Source organism: Zophobas morio, unplaced genomic scaffold, assembly GCF_036711695.1.
Source record: "Zophobas morio isolate AGI-343-1 ecotype UQ-CSIRO unplaced genomic scaffold, CSIRO_AGI_Zmor_V1 ptg000017l, whole genome shotgun sequence".
Lineage (NCBI taxonomy): Eukaryota > Metazoa > Arthropoda > Insecta > Coleoptera > Tenebrionidae > Zophobas > Zophobas morio.
This window is the reverse complement of record NW_026972122.1, coordinates 7,328,921-7,347,547: the sequence shown is the minus strand read 5'-3', so window position 1 is coordinate 7,347,547 and position 18,627 is coordinate 7,328,921. Positions and strand designations below refer to the sequence as shown.

General features: G+C 29.1%; 1 protein-coding gene across 5 annotated transcripts in view; it reads right to left on the bottom strand.

Annotated features, from left to right (window-relative positions):
* Positions 1–18,627, bottom strand: part of LOC135130445 (dual specificity protein phosphatase 21) — a 34,822-nt gene that overhangs the window by 15,435 nt on the left and 760 nt on the right. Inside the window, exon 1 of one of the 5 annotated variants that reach the window (XM_064057825.1) lies at positions 7,559–7,835. The exons of 1 other annotated variant lie outside the window; for it this stretch is intronic. In XM_064057825.1, coding sequence (XP_063913895.1) covers positions 7,559–7,659 — 101 coding nt within the window. In that variant the 5' untranslated portion in view covers positions 7,660–7,835. 3 more of the 5 variants (XM_064057826.1, XM_064057829.1, XM_064057828.1) reach the window with 3 other exon arrangements.

Sequence of the window (18,627 nt, the reverse complement as noted above, 5' to 3'; positions counted from 1 at the left end):
GTTGGCAAGGTTTCTGGGGCAAATTATTGGGATGCCTTTAGAGGAATGTGCGTTTTTCGTCGTGTCTTTGACACTTTAAGACGAAGATTTTTTGTTTGGGATGACAACGTGGGGTTATATTTAGCGAGTTACAACAATCGTTTTTAAATTGTAGCTAATGCTGGGCTATTTCGACTAGTGACTCAATGTAATAATAAAAAATACGATGTTACGATGTTTGCACACTAGGATTTTTAAAATAGTGGAGGTGTTACGAAACTATGTATCATTTATTTATTGAGTGAATTGGATGGGTAGTAGATTTCGTAATAAATAAGCAACCGTGAGCGACTTTTACATCCAGTTACAGATTTTTTTTGCACTAATTCGCGATTAACTAGAAATTATGTCTGTTTTAATGACTTTACGACTCACAAGGTTTTATTAGATGTTTACTGCGTAATGATGCTTCGCCAGATGCCAGTTCAAAGCAAAAGATAAAAATTATATTAAATAAAACTTCTTTTGTGTCAAAGAAAAAAGCTTTCAAAATAAATGACAAATGAACAGTAGTCACACTGAAATTACAAATTTATCCTACCGTGTTAAATTTTGCAATTATTCTGATAAATATTTATATTAAATATAAAACCCACAAACAATACATTCACAAGTTTCAACAGATTCTTTGTCCTTCAGTACTTCAGCCAGTGAAAAATTAATTTCCTTTTCGTAAATATTTAATGAAAAAACTCTCCAACCTGAAGTTTAAAATCTCATCTACAACCATTAAAATTGAAGGCCAATGTCGGAATTAGCTGCCATCAGCTTAGGTGATGATGAAGAAGAATTTCAAACAAGTCAAAAATTTGGGCAAAGTGACAATGGTGTCATTAACTCTGTGCTCCAAGTTTATTTTTTCGTTATGTCAACCCAAAGTTGGAAGGAAAAGGATGGCCAAATGATGTTTGGCATTATGTATTTCGTAACTTTGTTTTACCTTGTTAAATTCAACAATATTTAATAACACTAAAAGAAAATTTCAAATACCTAGATTCCTGAATATGATATAACAAGCAACGTAAGAAAAATTGCGATTTACAAATTTCAGCAAATAAACATCACATTTTACCACTAACAGATGCGCAATTATAAATATTCTACAGTGGCTATTGTAGGAATCATCTGCAGATTTTTTCAGAAAGTCGGGATAGTTGGCGAATTGACAATGCCGTAACGAAATCTCTCACATAAAATACATTACTTATGGACTTCGGACTGTCGACTGAACGTTAACTTAACAATAGGTATGTGATTATCGGTTAAAAAAATAAAGCACTTATTATTTGAATAAAAAGAAGCACTACAAAAGAATATGAAAAATTAATTAGGACTTTCAAGGCGGAGAAACTTATAAAAACAAAGATATCCAAATACAATTTAGATTTATTAATATTAATGTTTTGCAAAAAATTTAAAGTTGTTTTTAAGTTTTATTTACATTTTTATATATTTTAGTAGTTCTCATACTCATCCTCGTTACATCTTCTTTTTAATCAAATAAAAAAAAAATAATAATTTTCGGACCGTTTTGCTGTAATAATCAGTCCACTCCTCTGGTTTGGAAGACAAAATCAGTCAAATTTCATTTTCTTTTATGCGGCGGCTCATGCTTGTACGTGATTATAGTCGAATTCTTTCAAACATAAACACTCGAAGTTAACCATGTATGTAATTACTAAGTGTTCACTTAGCCGTTGGTTATCCGGTTTAAATATATTTTCTATCGATCGCACTTGTGCGGACCACGGTACCTTGGAAATTGTGTCCCCGTGGCGGAGAGGTTGCGAGGGATGTTATTTACGTTTTTGCCTACTTCAATCAGTATATATCAGAAGCGTGGGACCATAATACGCAGGTGGACTGTATTTACCCAGATTTCAACAAAGCTTTTGATCAAATAGACCATCATATTCTTGTTCATAAACTTAACTTATTTGGCTTTTCCAATTCTTTAGTATCGTTATTCCAATCTTACCTACTTAACAGAATTCTTTTTGTCAAGTACAGGAATTTCTTGTCCAATACCTTCTGTCCTACTTCGGGTGTGCCACAGGGTTCCAACTTAAAACCTCTGCTCTTCGTGTAATATATAAACGACATTACAAATGAGTTCTCATTTGTTCTTTCCTGTTTTCTCTTTTTGTAATAGTTGAATTAATTACTTTTGTTTTTGTTATTTAATTTGTATTTTGCACTTACATCTAATTTTTATATACTGTACATTTAATTTCCTGTAATTGGGTACCATGCCCGTATTATTATTATTAATTATTATTATCATTATTTTCACTTTATTAAACTATATGTAACATAGTAGCTAGTACTTGCTAAGATAAGACTGATTTTGGAAAATGACATAACCTATAAGAAAATAAAGGGTGGGTGGGCGGGGCTAGTACCGGCTAAGATAAGACTAATTTTGGCAAATGATATACGATCTACAGGGCGAATGAGCCGGGCTAGTACTTGCTAAGATAAGACTGATTTTTAAAATGACGTTCCTTCTAAGAATTTGCAAATTTAATCACCCTGTATTTTTCAATTTTTGACGTTTCAACTTCTAAATTTTTAGGTTAATCGATTTTTTGAATTTCCCAATTCTGGATTTCCCAACTTTTCAATGTTTGATTTTTCAGTTCAGTTTTTCAATTTTTTGATTTTTCAATTTTTGGATGTTTCAGTTTTAAGATTTTTCAATTTCTCGATTCTTCAAATTTTCGATTTCTCGTTACTTAATTTATCGATTTTTCAAAATTCAAATGTTTCAATTTTAGTATTTTTCAATTTTTCAACTCTTCAAATTTTGTATTTAATTTTTTTTTTCAATTTTTGACGTTTCTAAATTTTCAGTGTTTCAACTTTTCGGTTAATCGATTTTTTGATTTTCCCATTTCTCGATTTCTAGACTTTTCATGTTCCGATTTTTGAGTTCAGTTCTTCAATTTTTCGATTTTTCAGGTTTTTGATTTTTCAATTTTTTTTCTAACTTAATTTTTTCGACTTTTCGTTTTCTCGATTTTTTAGTTTTTTGACTTCTCAGTTTTGAGTTTTGAGTTTTGAGTTTTGAGTTTTGAGATTTTTTGGATTTTTTATTCTCCGTTATTTCGATTTACCAATTTCTCAATTTTTCAGTTTTTCGATATTTCAGTGTTGGAATTTTTCAATTATTTCAGCTTTCTCGTTTATTTCATTTTAAGATTTTTCAATTTCTCGATTCTTCAAATTTTCGATTTCTCAATTACTTAATTTTTCAATTCATCAACTCTTCAGACTTTTGATTTTTAATTTTTGTTTTTTCAATTTTTGACGTTTCAACCTCTAAATTTTTCGGTTAATCGATTTTTTGATTTTCCCATTTCTGGATTTCCCAACTTTTCAATGTTTGATTTTTCAATTCAGTTTTTCTATTTTTTGATTTTTCAGGTTTTTGATTTTTCCATTTTTTTTTTCTAACTTCAATTTTTCGGCTTTTTGTTTTCTAGATTTTTTAGTTTTTTACTTCTCAGTTTTCAGATATTTGAGTTTTGAGATTTTTTGGATTTTTTATTCTCCGTTATTTCGATTTACCAATTTCTCAATTTACCAGTTTTTCGATATTTCAGTGTTGAAATTTTTCAATTATTTCAGTTTTCTCGTTTATTTCATTTTTTGATTTTCCAATTTTTCGATGTTTCAGTTTTAAGATTTTTCAATTTCTCGATTCTTCAAATTTTCGATTTCTCATTACTTAATTTATCGATTTTTCAAAATTCAAATGTTTCAATTTTAGTATTTTTCAATTTTTCAACTCTTCAAATTTTGTATTTAATTTTTTTTTCAATTTTTGACGTTTCTAAATTTTCAGTGTTTCAACTTTTCGGTTAATCGATTTTTTGATTTTCCCATTTCTCGATTTCTAGACTTTTCATGTTCCGATTTTTGAGTTCAGTTCTTCAATTTTTCGATTTTTCAGGTTTTTGATTTTTCAATTTTTTTTCTAACTTAATTTTTTCGACTTTTCGTTTTCTCGATTTTTTAGTTTTTTGACTTCTCAGTTTTGAGTTTTGAGTTTTGAGTTTTGAGTTTTGAGATTTTTTGGATTTTTTATTCTCCGTTATTTCGATTTACCAATTTCTCAATTTTTCAGTTTTTCGATATTTCAGTGTTGGAATTTTTCAATTATTTCAGCTTTCTCGTTTATTTCATTTTAAGATTTTTCAATTTCTCGATTCTTCAAATTTTCGATTTCTCAATTACTTAATTTTTCAATTCATCAACTCTTCAGACTTTTGATTTTTAATTTTTGTTTTTTCAATTTTTGACGTTTCAACCTCTAAATTTTTCGGTTAATCGATTTTTTGATTTTCCCATTTCTGGATTTCCCAACTTTTCAATGTTTGATTTTTCAATTCAGTTTTTCTATTTTTTGATTTTTCAGGTTTTTGATTTTTCCATTTTTTTTTCTAACTTCAATTTTTCGGCTTTTTGTTTTCTAGATTTTTTAGTTTTTTACTTCTCAGTTTTTAGATATTTGAGTTTTGAGATTTTTTGGATTTTTTATTCTCCGTTATTTGGATTTACCAATTTCTCAATTTACCAGTTTTTCGATATTTCAGTGTTGAAATTTTTCAATTATTTCAGTTTTCTCATTTATTTCATTTTTTGATTTTCCAATTTTTCGATGTTTCAGTTTTAAGATTTTTCAATTTCTCGATTCTTCAAATTTTCGATTTCTAATTACTTAATTTATAGATTTTTCAAAATTAAAATGTTCCAATTTTAGGATTTTTCAATTTTTCAACTCGTCAGACTTTTTATTTAATTTTTGTTTTTTCAATTTTTGACGTTTCAACTTCTAAATTTTGCGGTTAATCGATTTTTTGATTTTCCCAATTCTGGATTTCCCAGCTTTTCAATGTTTGATTTTCAGTTCAGTTGTTCAATTTTTTTATTTTTCAGGTTTTTGATTTTTCCATTTTTTTTTCTAACTTCAATTTTTCGGCTTTTTGTTTTCTAGATTTTTTAGTCTTCTCAGTTTTTCGATATTTGAGTTTTGCGATTCTTTGGATTTTTTATTCTCCGTTATTTCGATTTACCAATTTCTCAATTTTTCAGTTTTTTGATATTTCAGTGTTGGAATTTTTCAATTATTTCAGTTTTCTCGTTTATTTCATTTTTTGATTTTTCAATTTCTCGATTCTTCAAATTTTCGATTTCTCATTACTTAATTTATCGATTTTTCAAAATTCAAATGTTTCAATTTTAGGATTTTTCAATTTTTCAACTCGTCAGATTTTTTATTTAATTTTTTTTTCAATTTTTGACGTTTCTAAATTTTCAATGTTTCAACTTTCCGGTTAATCAATTTTTTTATTTTCCCATTTCTCGATTTCTAGACTTTTCAATGTTCCGATTTTTGAGTTCAGTTCTTCAATTTTTCGATTTTTCAGGTTTTTGATTTTTCTATTTTTTTTTTCTAACTTAATTTTTTCGACTTTTCGTTTTCTCGATTTTTTAGTTTTTTGACTTCTCAGTTTTTCGATATTTGAGTTTGAGATTTTTCAGTTTTTTTATTATCGAATTCTTTTTATTTTACTTTACCTACTGCTTCTTACTCTGCACGTTTTCTTTTCTTTATTTAAAGGCCAACCTGCTACACTGTGTCACGATAGACTCGTTTTGGAATTAAATTTTCCAAAATTTTTCGATTCTCGATTTATCCCATTTTTGTTTCCATATTAACCTGCTCTTGAGTTAAAATTTTAACTCATATTTCTATCTTTAATTAAAATTCTTTATGAATATGTTTGATATTTGTCTTCAGGTGTGAGGGAAGTCCTAGACCAATTTTATACAAATTTTTGTAGATTTTTTTCTGACCATTTCCTAACGGCAAGTACATTCCAGACCAAATATAAAGAAGTGTATTTTCGTAACATAATGCATTCATCATAAGCAGTGGCGGAGTGTGGGTGATTAAAGTATATGGTACGTTAATAAATTCAGAATTATTTAACGAAAGCTCCTGTGTTTAAATGAACTGGTAATTAAATAACACATCTATTTAACAATATTTCGGTTAATGTTTACAGCACACTTAAAATTTCAAAGTGATCGGTCCGCTGGTGGCAAATTGTCTGTTTGATAAAGTTTCAAAAAACAGATGACAAACAGATGAACGGAAACAGAAACCTACATTTTGTACACTTAAGTGTAGGAAAGTGCCAGGACACATAAAATTTGGCATTCATCAAAATGACCCTCTTATAATGCTAAGTTGAGTTATAAATCGAGAACTAAAAATTTTAAACCGAAAATTATTACCCAAAACAAAATTTTTTGTAAACAATTAAGAAATTCATTACATATTCCCCAAAAATTATGTAGTAGAACCGATGATTTGATCTATTTGTTTTAAAAAAAGTGCTGTGCCAGCTGAATTCGCTCAAATCATATGAAAAGGAAGAATATTTTTAGGCAGAAAAAATAAATGTGTTATATATTTTATCTGAGTTAATATTTCTTTCACTATGATATATGTGTGTGATCTCGGGAATCGTAACAGATAGGAGTTAGAATGAACTGAAGGAAAAATAATTAACCAAACTGACACGGCTAGCACCATTTTCAAAAATTGGGAAAAGAATTGTTCGTATATAAATATTTATTCTAATGTTTTTCAAATATTACAGAATTTTGAAACGAAATATGAAAAATTAATAATACATGTATAACAGTGAATATTACTTTATGTCAAAAGGCAAACCTAAAAATCACAAAGTGGGATCTCAGACGTACCCACTGTAATTTACAAAAGATTAATAGTTGTTTTCAAAATGTAACTGTGTAAAAGCGGACTGCAACGTCTCCAAGATAAAACAAAGTTGATGAATTGCGACGCGAAATTTTTTGGACTTGGAAATTATTTTCTAAATCTGTCATACCTACTATGTCATAGCTCAAAATTTCAAAACAACCGCATCAAAACAAGAGTGTTCGTCAACTTTTAAATCTTTTAAAGAAAGAAACATAATAAATGGAAAAATATGGTAAGAAAAGTTGTTGTTAATAAAAGGAAAACTGAAAAAACACTGAAACACTGCAGCAACAAGGAGGGAAATGAAAATAAAGAATGTCATTAAAGAAAACAAGATAATTAATGACTTGAATTGTAAATATAACTAATAGTTCTGAAGTATTTTATTCTAAATATAAAATATTTACCTCGATCGTGTAAATATCACTTATCTATTACCATATTTGTTGTTAATGGAAAATGAACATTTAAATGTAATCAAAGCCGGTCTTAATATGCATTTCTAATCATCGTTTTTTATCACACTGTATCTAATTTTAATTATAACGCAAATGCACTTGATAAGCGCGTATATAATTAACTTAATGTTTATAAAATTAGCCACCTACATTAATACCTGCTATCTCTGAGCCAACTGTGCTTCATATCTTCCAGTCAAAAATTTACTTTATTTATCAACACTTCAGCATTTTTCGTGTAACAAAGCAAATTTCGACTTACTTAATTTCCACACTGTCGCACTCGGCAAAAATCTCCTCCACCGTATTTTCCTTATAATCCCCGAAGGCCTCCGCACCTGGGATCAACTCCTCGATTTCCATTCCTCACACGTATCTCAAAAACCCGCGTCCGACTTGGCCAAAATCGGCAAGCAAAATTCAGCGAGTTTTCAGTGAAAGTATTCGAAACAAACCACTGAAACGCTGCCAAACAAACTGAGTCATAGAATCCCTCGATTACCTGAGGTTTTAAACCGAATCAAAATAAATGCGGACATGCGCGCCTGAAAGCGACATTCCATCGCCAAATATTTGTGTAAACACTACATTCCATCCTTATATATTTTCAGCCGGCCTGAAACGACGACGACGACGTCGACGACGCACAAGTATGTTAAACTTCATGTTTCTTCGCGAGCTATTATAAAGCGGGGCTATATTTAGCACACAGGAAACTGGGATTGGTTCATTCATAAGTGAAAAACTGTTGTTTTTGACTACGGTAATGGATTGATGAATGGACATGGATCAGTCATCGGGTGCGAGTGGGCTTCAGGTGATTTTCAGGGGCTCGGAGCGAACTTGAAAATTATATTTGCGCCCGAGCGCACCTAAATAAATTCTTCGTCATAGGCACGAATTTGTCGGTTTTGCTCCGTCAGGTGTTACGGAAGCCTTCAGGTGTTTTCCCGAAATAATTTTAACGTCGAACAATGTATTTTTGTGTTCTGCGGGTGTGTGGTTGCGTTCGGGTGACTGTCTAGGGATCGAGGAACATTTTTTTAGAAGTTTGGGTTCATTTTAATGTCAATTTCAATGCTCAAATTTCAATATCTCTCGAAAACTTTGAATACCTCAAAATATTTGAACACTATATCTCGATAAATCGAATTTTCAAAAAAATGAAGATTTTTATATTCACTGGTTCCTGGGCGTAGCAACTCTCTTTCGGATGTAAAAATGAATTTTAGGTGCAGATATTTTCATATTTTGTGACAAAACACTGATAAACGTGACAAAATTAAACTGTCAGTGTCATTTTTACATCCCAAAAATAGGTCGCCCGTTTCCGTATATCTGTCCGTCTGTCGTGTGTCCATTTTTATTAAACAGACAATCTTTGAAATTACCGGACAGATTATTTTAATTGTATATTGTATTAGTAATATCGCTAACTACACATGGAGATTTTAGCAAAAAAAATCAAAATTGTGTATATAACAATTTTCAATTTTTCGGTTTCTAAATTTTTCGAGTTATCAATTTTTCGGCTTTTCGATTTCTCGATTTTTTCATTTTCGCATTCTCAATTTTTCGATATTTGAGTTTTAAGATTTTTCGGTTTTTTCATTCTGTAATTTTTCTGTTTATCAATTCCTCGATTTTTCAATTTTTCAGACAATCGATTTTTTGATTTTCCCATTTCTCGATTTCTCGACTTTTCAAAGTTTCGATCTTTCAGTTCAGTTCTTCAATTTTTCGATTATTCAGGTTATTGATTTTTCAATTTTTTTCTCTAATTTAATTTTTTAGTTTAATTTTTTAATTTTTTGACTTCTCAGTTTTTCGATGTTTGATTTTTGAGGTTTTTGAGTGTTTTTATTCTCCGAATTTTCGATTTACCAATTTTTCGATTACGCAATTTTTCGATATTTCAGTGTTGGAATTTTTCTGCAAATTTTCGATTTCTCGTTTATTTCATTTTTTGAATTTTGAATTATTCGATGTTTCAGTTTTCAGATTTTTCAATTTTTCGATTCTTCAATTTTTCGATTTTTCACTTTCTCGATTCTTCAAATTTTCGATTTCTCAATTACTTATTTTATCGATTTTTCAAAATTCCGATGTTTTACTTTTAGGATTTCTCAATTTTTCAACTCTTCAGAGTTTTGATTTAATTTTTTTTTAATTGTTGACATTTCTAAATTTTAAATGTATTAACTTTTAAATTTTTCAGTTAATCGATTTTTGATTTTCCCATTTCTCGATTTCTCGACTTTTCAATGTTGCGATTTTTCAGTTCACTTTTTCAATTTTTCGATTTTTCAGGTTATTGATTTTTCAGTTTTTTTCTCTAATTTCATTTTTTCGACTTTTCGAATACTCGTTATTTAAGTTTTGACATTTTTCGTGGCTTTTATACTCAAATTTTTCGATTCCCCAATTTTTCGATATTTCAGTGTTGGAATTTTTCGAATTTTCACTTTGTCAATTCTTCAAATTTTAGATTTCTCGATTACTTCATTCTCCAATTTTTCAATTTATTTTTTCAATTCTTGATGTTTCTAAATTTTCAATTTTTCGACTTATTAATTTCTGGGTTAATCGATTTTTGGATTTTCCCATTTTCCAACTGCAATTTTTGTACTTTTAGATTTATCGATTTTTCAGTTTTTTGATTTCTCAATTTTTCGATATTTGAGTTTTTAGATTTTTCGTTTTTTTATTCTGCGATTTTTCAATTTATTAATTTCTCGATTTTTCAACTTCTCGATTACTTAATTTTTCGATATTTCATTGTTGGGATTTTTCAATTTTTCGATATTTAAGTGTTGGGATGCTTTAATTTTTTGATTTCACAAATTTTCGATTTCTCAATTACTTACTCAATTTATCGATTTTTCGAAATTCCGATGTCTCAGTTTTAGGATTTTTCAATTTTTCAAATCTTCAAAACTTTTTTTTCGATTTCTGACCTTGCTAAATTTTCAATGTTTCAATTTTTAAATTTTTCGGTTATTCGTTTTCAGATTTTCCCATTTCTCGATTTCTCAACTTTACAAAGTTTTGATTTTTCAGTTTAGTTTTTCAATTTTTTGATTTTTTTTTTCTAACTTCAATTTTTCGACTTTTCGATTTCTAGATTTTTTAGTTTTTTGACTTCTCAGTTTTTCGATATTTGAGTTTTGAGATTATTCGGTTTTTTGTTGTCCGATAATTTAATTTACCAATTTCTCGATTTTTCAATTTCTCGGTTCTTCTAATTTTGGATTTCTCAATTATTTAATTTATCGAATTTTCAAACTTCCGATGTTTCAGTTTTAGAATTTTTCAATTTTTAACTCGTCAAATTTTTTATTTTTTCAAAATTCCGATATTTTACTTTTAAGATTTCTCAATTTTTCAACTCTTCAGAGTTTTGATTTAATTTTTTTTTAATTGTTGACATTTCTAAATTTTAAATGTTTTAACTTTTAAATTTTTCGGTTAATCGATTTTTGATTTTCCCATTTCTCGATTTCTCGACTTTTCAATGTTGCGATTTTTCAGTTCACTTTTTCAATTTTTCGATTTTTCAGGTTATTGATTTTTCAGTTTTTTTCTCTAATTTCCTTTTTTCGACTTTTCGATTTCTCAATATTTTTCATGGATTTTATACTCCGATTTTTCGATTCCCCAATTTTTCGATATTTCAGTGTTGGAATTTTTCGATTTTTCACTTTGTCAATTCTTCAAATTTTAGATTTCTCGATTACTTCATTCTCCAATTTTTCAATTTTTTTTTCATTTCTTAACGTTTCTAAATTTTCAATTTTTCGACTTCTTAATTTCTGGGTTAATCGATTTTTGGATTTTCCCATTTTCCAACTGCAATTTTTGTACTTTTCGATTTATCGATTTTTCAGTTTCTTGATTTCTCAATTTTTCGATATTTGAGTTTTTAGATTTTTCGGTTTTTTATTCTGCGATTTTTCAATTTATTAATTTCTCGATTTTTCAACTTCTCGATTACTTAATTTTTCGATATTTCATTGTTGGGATTTTTCAATTCTTCGATATTTAAGTGTTGGGATGCTTTAATTTTTTGATTTCTCAAATTTTCGATTTCTCAATTACTACATTTATCAATTTTTCGAAATTCCGATGTTTCAGTTTTAAAATTTTTCAACTTTCAACTCTTCAATATTTTTATTTTTTATTTTTTTTTTTCGATTTCTGACGTTGCTAAATTTTCAATGTTTCCACTTCTAAATTTTTCGGTTGATCGATTTGTGATTTTCCCATTTCTCGATTTCTCAACTTTACAATGTTTTGATTTTTCAGGTTTTTGATTTTTCAATTTTTTTTCTAAGTTCAATTTTTCGACTTTTCGATTTCTAGATTTTTTAGTTTTTTGACTTCAGTTTTTCGATATTTGAGTTTTGAGATTATTCGGTTTTTTATTGTCCGATAATTTAATTTACCAATTTCTCGATTTTTCAATTTCTCGATTCTTCTAATTTTGGATTTCTCAATTATTTAATTTATCGAATTTTCAAACTTCCGATGTTTCAGTTTAAGATTTTTCAATTTTTAACTCGTCAAATTTTTTATTTTCATTTTTTTTTTCAATTTTTGACGTTTCTAAATTTTCAATGTTTCAATTTCTAAATTTTTTGGTTAATCGATTTGTTGATTTTCCCATTTCTCGATTTCTCGACTTTTCAATGTTGCGATTTTTCAGTTCACTTTTTCAATTTTTCGATTTTTCAGGTTATTGATTTTTCAGTTTTTTTCTCTAATTTCCTTTTTTCGACTTTTCGATTTCTCAATATTTTTCATGGATTTTATACTCCGATTTTTCGATTCCCCAATTTTTCGATATTTCAGTGTTGGAATTTTTCGATTTTTCACTTTGTCAATTCTTCAAATTTTAGATTTCTCGATTACTTCATTCTCCAATTTTTCAATTTTTTTTTCATTTCTTAACGTTTCTAAATTTTCAATTTTTCGACTTCTTAATTTCTGGGTTAATCGATTTTTGGATTTTCCCATTTTCCAACTGCAATTTTTGTACTTTTCGATTTATCGATTTTTCAGTTTCTTGATTTCTCAATTTTTCGATATTTGAGTTTTTAGATTTTTCGGTTTTTTATTCTGCGATTTTTCAATTTATTAATTTCTCGATTTTTCAACTTCTCGATTACTTAATTTTTCGATATTTCATTGTTGGGATTTTTCAATTCTTCGATATTTAAGTGTTGGGATGCTTTAATTTTTTGATTTCTCAAATTTTCGATTTCTCAATTACTACATTTATCAATTTTTCGAAATTCCGATGTTTCAGTTTTAAAATTTTTCAACTTTCAACTCTTCAATATTTTTATTTTTTATTTTTTTTTTCGATTTCTGACGTTGCTAAATTTTCAATGTTTCAACTTCTAAATTTTTCGGTTGATCGATTTGTGATTTTCCGGTTTCTACTAGTGAAAAAAATAGTATATTAACCACGGTTGCAAAGCCACTTCTAGACCTCGCACTTAGAGCCCTCGACGCTGCGCGTCTCGGGTTCTAATTTGCGCTCGGTCTAGAATGCTTGGCTCTGCAACCTTGGCTAATAATATACTATTTCATACTATGTAAGTCATGAAATGTTGAGAAAACATGAAAATAGCCATTCTTGGGGCCTATTACTTCCTTAGCTTACGCTAGAGAAGTGGTAAAAAACAATACTGAGTTTCTAGTATTTTCGAACCTGAAAATAACCATTCGTCCCATGGATCTTATTACTTCCTTAGCTTACTCTCGAGAAATAATGAAAACAATACTGAGTTCCTAGTATATATGTTGGAAGAATTAAATGTAACATTTTTTATTATAGAATAAAACTATTTTAACAAATTTTCTAGAACAAAATGAATAATTTTATATATTTTATTCCTTGTTTTATAACCACTAAATCAACGTCAGCATATTCTCAAAATGTGAAAAGAACTCGTTTCGTAAATTTAAAAAGAAACTATAAAATTTGCTTTGGCAAATTCTACATTTTTTACGATAACTCGTATAAGTATCATTAACATTTTAAGCACAAATAAAAGTGAGACTTGCTTTACAAAAAATTTGAAATGACATTCATGATAACTTTAAATCTTGTGCAAAATTTCAAAGAAATCAATTTTGTAGATTCTAAACTAAATTGTTCAAAAATCTCCGCGTATAAAATTAAAAGTACGCGCGGATTAATAAATCGTGGGTATGGAACCATTATATTCTTAATACTACTTAGCAAAATTCTGAGATGACGTCATAAAATTTTTCGCAGGGACGATCAGACAAATTTTAATTAGAAAAGGAAGGAAGGCGTAGCTTTCAAGAGGAAAAACGTCACATTTAAGACAATAGTATACAAACCAGTCAAAAGAAAAACACAGATTTGATATTATACTTCGACAGAACTTCCCTCGCTCCTGAAGTCAGCACAATAAATACAGATTTTTTAAAAATTATTTGATTTTGAATTTTTTTTATTATCAGGATATGTATGTAATATTAAAGTAAAGGTAAAGAAGCGTGCTATTTATTTGTTTCAAGTGAATTTTTCCACTACAAAAGTTTGCGAACACGTCATCAATTTTGTGAAAAGGGATAAAAGAATAAATTTTATTATTAATATCCTTAAAACTTTTACAAGATTTCAGGGATTTCGGTTTTGAAGTTTCAAAGTTATTTTTTTTTCCAAAAATCTGAACAACTAGGGTGAAAACTCAACAAGTCTAAAACATTTTTTGAAACAACTCTTATTTGCATGAGAAACGAAAATGATGACATTTCTTTAATTAATTCAGCTTTGGAATTAAATTCTCTTCTTCTTTAATTTAATTTTGCATTCATAAATTCTGCGTCGGTAAGTGCTTTGAAAACTAAGCTAATGAGAAGAACCTCATAATTATTTTAATTAATTATGTATTGTTGACATTCACCTTCCATAATACATCAAATCGGTGAACTTATTAAACGTTAGTAGAAAATAAATTATGATAAGATTGATAAGTTACCATTGAGCAATAAGTAACTAATTAGAACATCTAGCAATATGTATTTGAATATATGATTTGAAGAGTTTTTCTAAAATAAAGGTAGCACTTATGCATTTAGAACCATCTAAACTCTTCCTTTGTTAATCATCACTTTCAAGTTCAAAACCTCCATTAATGGAAAGAGATCACAACAACGCTCTCTTGGTAATATTTCTCCATTTTCATCGTCAATCAAAGTTTTTTCAACAACTGTGTCATGCTATTTGACATCATATGTGTGAGATATTTTATTCGTAAAGCACTTTTAATTCGTATCAAAAAGCTGTTACTTAATATTATTCTATAGATTTTTGCCCAATGCCAACAACATGCAATGACGACGTAGTTGAATTTTTTTTGGCTAAGAAAAGCAATCAAATATTGTTACTCACCACGGTCGATTAACGATGAAAATAGCATCTTTCCAGGTCTAAAAATATTCTAGAAATTATGCCATTAAGTAATAAGTACATGTAACTATAGTTTTTTAAAAAATGAGTACCGTTGCTCAAAATTTTGGCTACAGTAGCAATTTCAAAATAGGCATCTTTATTACTCTTGGCAGTCAAACATTCTTCGCTATTAGAGGTCACTTTAGCGGAAAGTTTAAAGGATTTAAAATAATAAAATGTAAAAAGCATCTACAAAGTAACTCCATTTGATGAACACTGGTGAAAAAAACTTTTTCCTACAGTTAAATTAAAACAAAAATCAAACTTGGGCTTGAAATATGAAAATTTTATTAAAAATTCATAAATCAATTACCTAATTGGATTAAGCGGTGATGTTGCCGTACAACCAATAGATCAACACAAAAAAAACTGCGGCCCGGCATTGATCCCCGGACCTGTCACTGTTCTTATAAACGCTCGTGTTGTGTTTGAAGAACAAGATGAAAAAATTTAATGATAATAAACAAAATCGAGGTAGATTCATAAACCGCAAGTACAGGATTATGTGATTTTATAAAATCTGAATTGTCTTTAACGAAAAACATTTTGCGTGGACGTCAGTAAATTGTTGGTAGGAACGATTAGACAAATTTGATTAGGGTTATAAAATTTGACGACAATTGTAAGTAAAATGTCTTCAATTTTTCATGATGGAAGATGAAAGTTCTGAGTCAGTCAGAGTTTCTGAAGGTAAATACATATATGTATGTGAGGAAATTGCTATGTCTAGAAAGACCACCACTTAATATGGAAGCTTAAGAAGATTTATCTTTATGGTGAAAAAGAGAAAAGGCAGAAGGTGTAATGAAGATATTGGTGGCGTATTTGTGGAAGTTATGAACTAAGTTTGCTCCAAAGAGTTTATGACTAAAATTTCTTTATTTTATGTATATGTGTTTAAAATTAAACGAAAGTGTTGATATTTCAATGCGTGAAAATGTCAAAATTAACTATCATGATTTCAAGTTTTCTTTCCAGATGTGGAAAAATATTTATTTTTTATTAATACTATTTATAAAGTAAAAAAATAAACATTCAGCAAATTTCTGATCACTGAAGATATTTTGTTAAAGGTTTGCGATTTTTATAAAATTGAAGGAATTCCAAAAAATGTACAGACTTTTTGAAATTGGAATACCCTGAAAGTTATTGTTATTGTTTTAGAAGATCCTTCATGACAGTGTAGATAAAATATAGGCTTTTTTACATTAAAGAAATTTGGAGGTTGTAAATCTTTGGCAGCTGAGCAAACAATCAAGATTTCAACATCAATTCTAAAGAAATTTCGAAAGAAGAAAATGTACAGGAAAGATTTGTAGTATCTAGCAGTTCTAACTGTTTTTTTCAAATTCTGCAATTGTTACGATGTTTCTAGTTAGCAATAATTGTTGTTTCCAGTTATAATAATTTAAGATTTTTAAATTTTAGATTTTTAATAAAACGGAAAGTCGTTATGATTGAGATAGCAGCCTAGCAAAGACCTGTTGCAAATTAACAAATAAGCATTAGACGAAAAAATTCGTCTAAGTTTATTTAAACAGATCCTGCTTCACTACTGAAGGATAGTACAACAAAACCAGATTTTTCGAAGCATTATAAGATTCAATTTTACGAATTTCATTTTTTTTATGATAACCCTTATGAGTTAAAATAAAGGTAAAGAAGCATGCTATGTGTACAAATCAAGTGAGTGTTTCTACTATAAAATTTTGTGATCACGTCATCAACATTTTTGCAAGGACACGTGTATCAATTTAGATACTGTAATGCTATAATAATGACAATATTGTATTCCCAAATTTTCGGTAAAATCTAGTGAGCTGTTTCTGATTTAATAAATAAAATAGATTGACTCATTCGTCAATTATACAGGTAGACTGTATAAACAATTCTAAAAAATATTAACACAATGATAAATCATATTTTGCACATTTTAAATAGGATCATACGACAAAATTTTAAGATGACGTCATCAATTTTTTTGGACGATAAACTTTAAAACGTCTGTAAAGTTTCAGAGCATTCGGTTTTGCAGTTTCAAAATGAAATTGCTAAATGCTGTTATATCTTTTCCAAAAATTTGTTTCCAAAACGGATTCATCACCTGCACGTCTAGGAGAATTTTATTTGACAACATTTAAAACCCATTTACGATTTACAATTTTGTGGTGACATCATCGCTTTGTTGGTTGAGATAAATGTAAAATTTGACAACAATCGATCAGGTAGTTTCGGAGATTATATGTGTAATAAAAATCGGCACACACGACGGACAGACGGAAACGGGAGACCTATTTTTATATTTTCTCGAAGTTTCATGACCGCTGGAGTACGAAAGAAGTAGTCTCCCGTTTATGTCTGTGTCTGTCTGTCTATCTGTCTATCGGTCTGGTGTCTGTATCCACGTAATCTTCGAAAGTGCTTGACCGATTGTTGTCAAATTTTGTATGTATATTAGAAATATCATGTAGATGGTTAAATGCTAACCAAAATTTTGATTTATCTGTTGTACAACAATATAATCCTATAAGTGTGGTGTACGAATCCGCCTTGAGTTTTACCCTAACCGTCCAAATTTTTGCAAAAACATAACAGTTTTTCCATTAGCGTAAGCCATTCCGGTGGTGGTCTAGTGGTTACGGCCTTTCGGTTTTTTCTTTTTTTTTTCTCTCTTTTTCTCCCGCATTGTGTATTATCTACACATATTTACGACTTCATAACAAATTTTTTACTGATGAACTTACCCCACTTTCTAAAGATGAGAATACCCCCTCTTTTCTTAAGATTGTGACACATTCTCGGGGTTCCCAATTGTGCAACCATCTCGGGGGTCCCAACTGTCTTTTTGAAAAATGTAAAACCTTCTCGGGGGCCCCAAATGTATTTTTTTAAGAATATGAAACCTTCTCGGCGTTCCCAGTTTTGTTGTCTTTTTTAAAAATGTAAAATTTTCTGGGGGGCGTCAAATGTTTTTTTTTTAGAATGTGAAACCTTCTCGGAAGTCCCAACTGTCTTTTTTAACCTTCTCGAGGGCGTCTAATATCTTTTTTTAATGTGAAACCTTCTAGGAAGTCCCAAATGTCTTTTTTAAAAATGTAGAACGTTGTCGGTGGCCCCAAAAATCTTTTTTTATGTGAAACCTTCTCTGGGGTCCCAAATGTCCTTTTTTAAAGGAGGCGACACCTGCTCAGAAGCCCCAAGTGTCCTTCTTCAGAATATTAAATCTTTTCGGGGCTCCCAACTGTCTTTTTTTAAGAAAGTGTAATCCTTTTTTTCTCTATTATACTGTAACCTTCTATATTGTTTTTACTCCATAGGGGTTATATCACAAAAAAGAAAAATTCCGCAAAATCAAATTTTTCAGAGAAGCAGTATTTGTTGGACTGTACTTCAGAAGCGAGGGAAGTTGTGTCCAAATAATTTCGACCAATTTTTACAATTTTTCCTAGAATCTACGCAACTTTCTGAAGCTCTGGCAACACGATGACATTCGTTACAAGCTTAAAAAACATCGATTAAAATTTATTTATCCATTTTCTATAAAAATTTGACGAGGTCATCCTCGAAAATTATTAAATAAATGTTTGTTAAAACGTCTTGCATTTCGACCCAATTGTTTACGTTTTCGTAATACTTCCTTATTTTTCCTCAAAAACTCAATAAATGAAATAATTTATTTTATTGGAAAAATCAAAAATAGCGCATATAGTTTTCCTAAAATTTTGGGAACAGTGATGTATTTATCCCCGCTAAAAAATTGATGACATGAGCACAAAATTTATTAAGAAAATATTATCTCAACCATTGAACAAAATTAATAATACGTCCCTTCCTTTGTT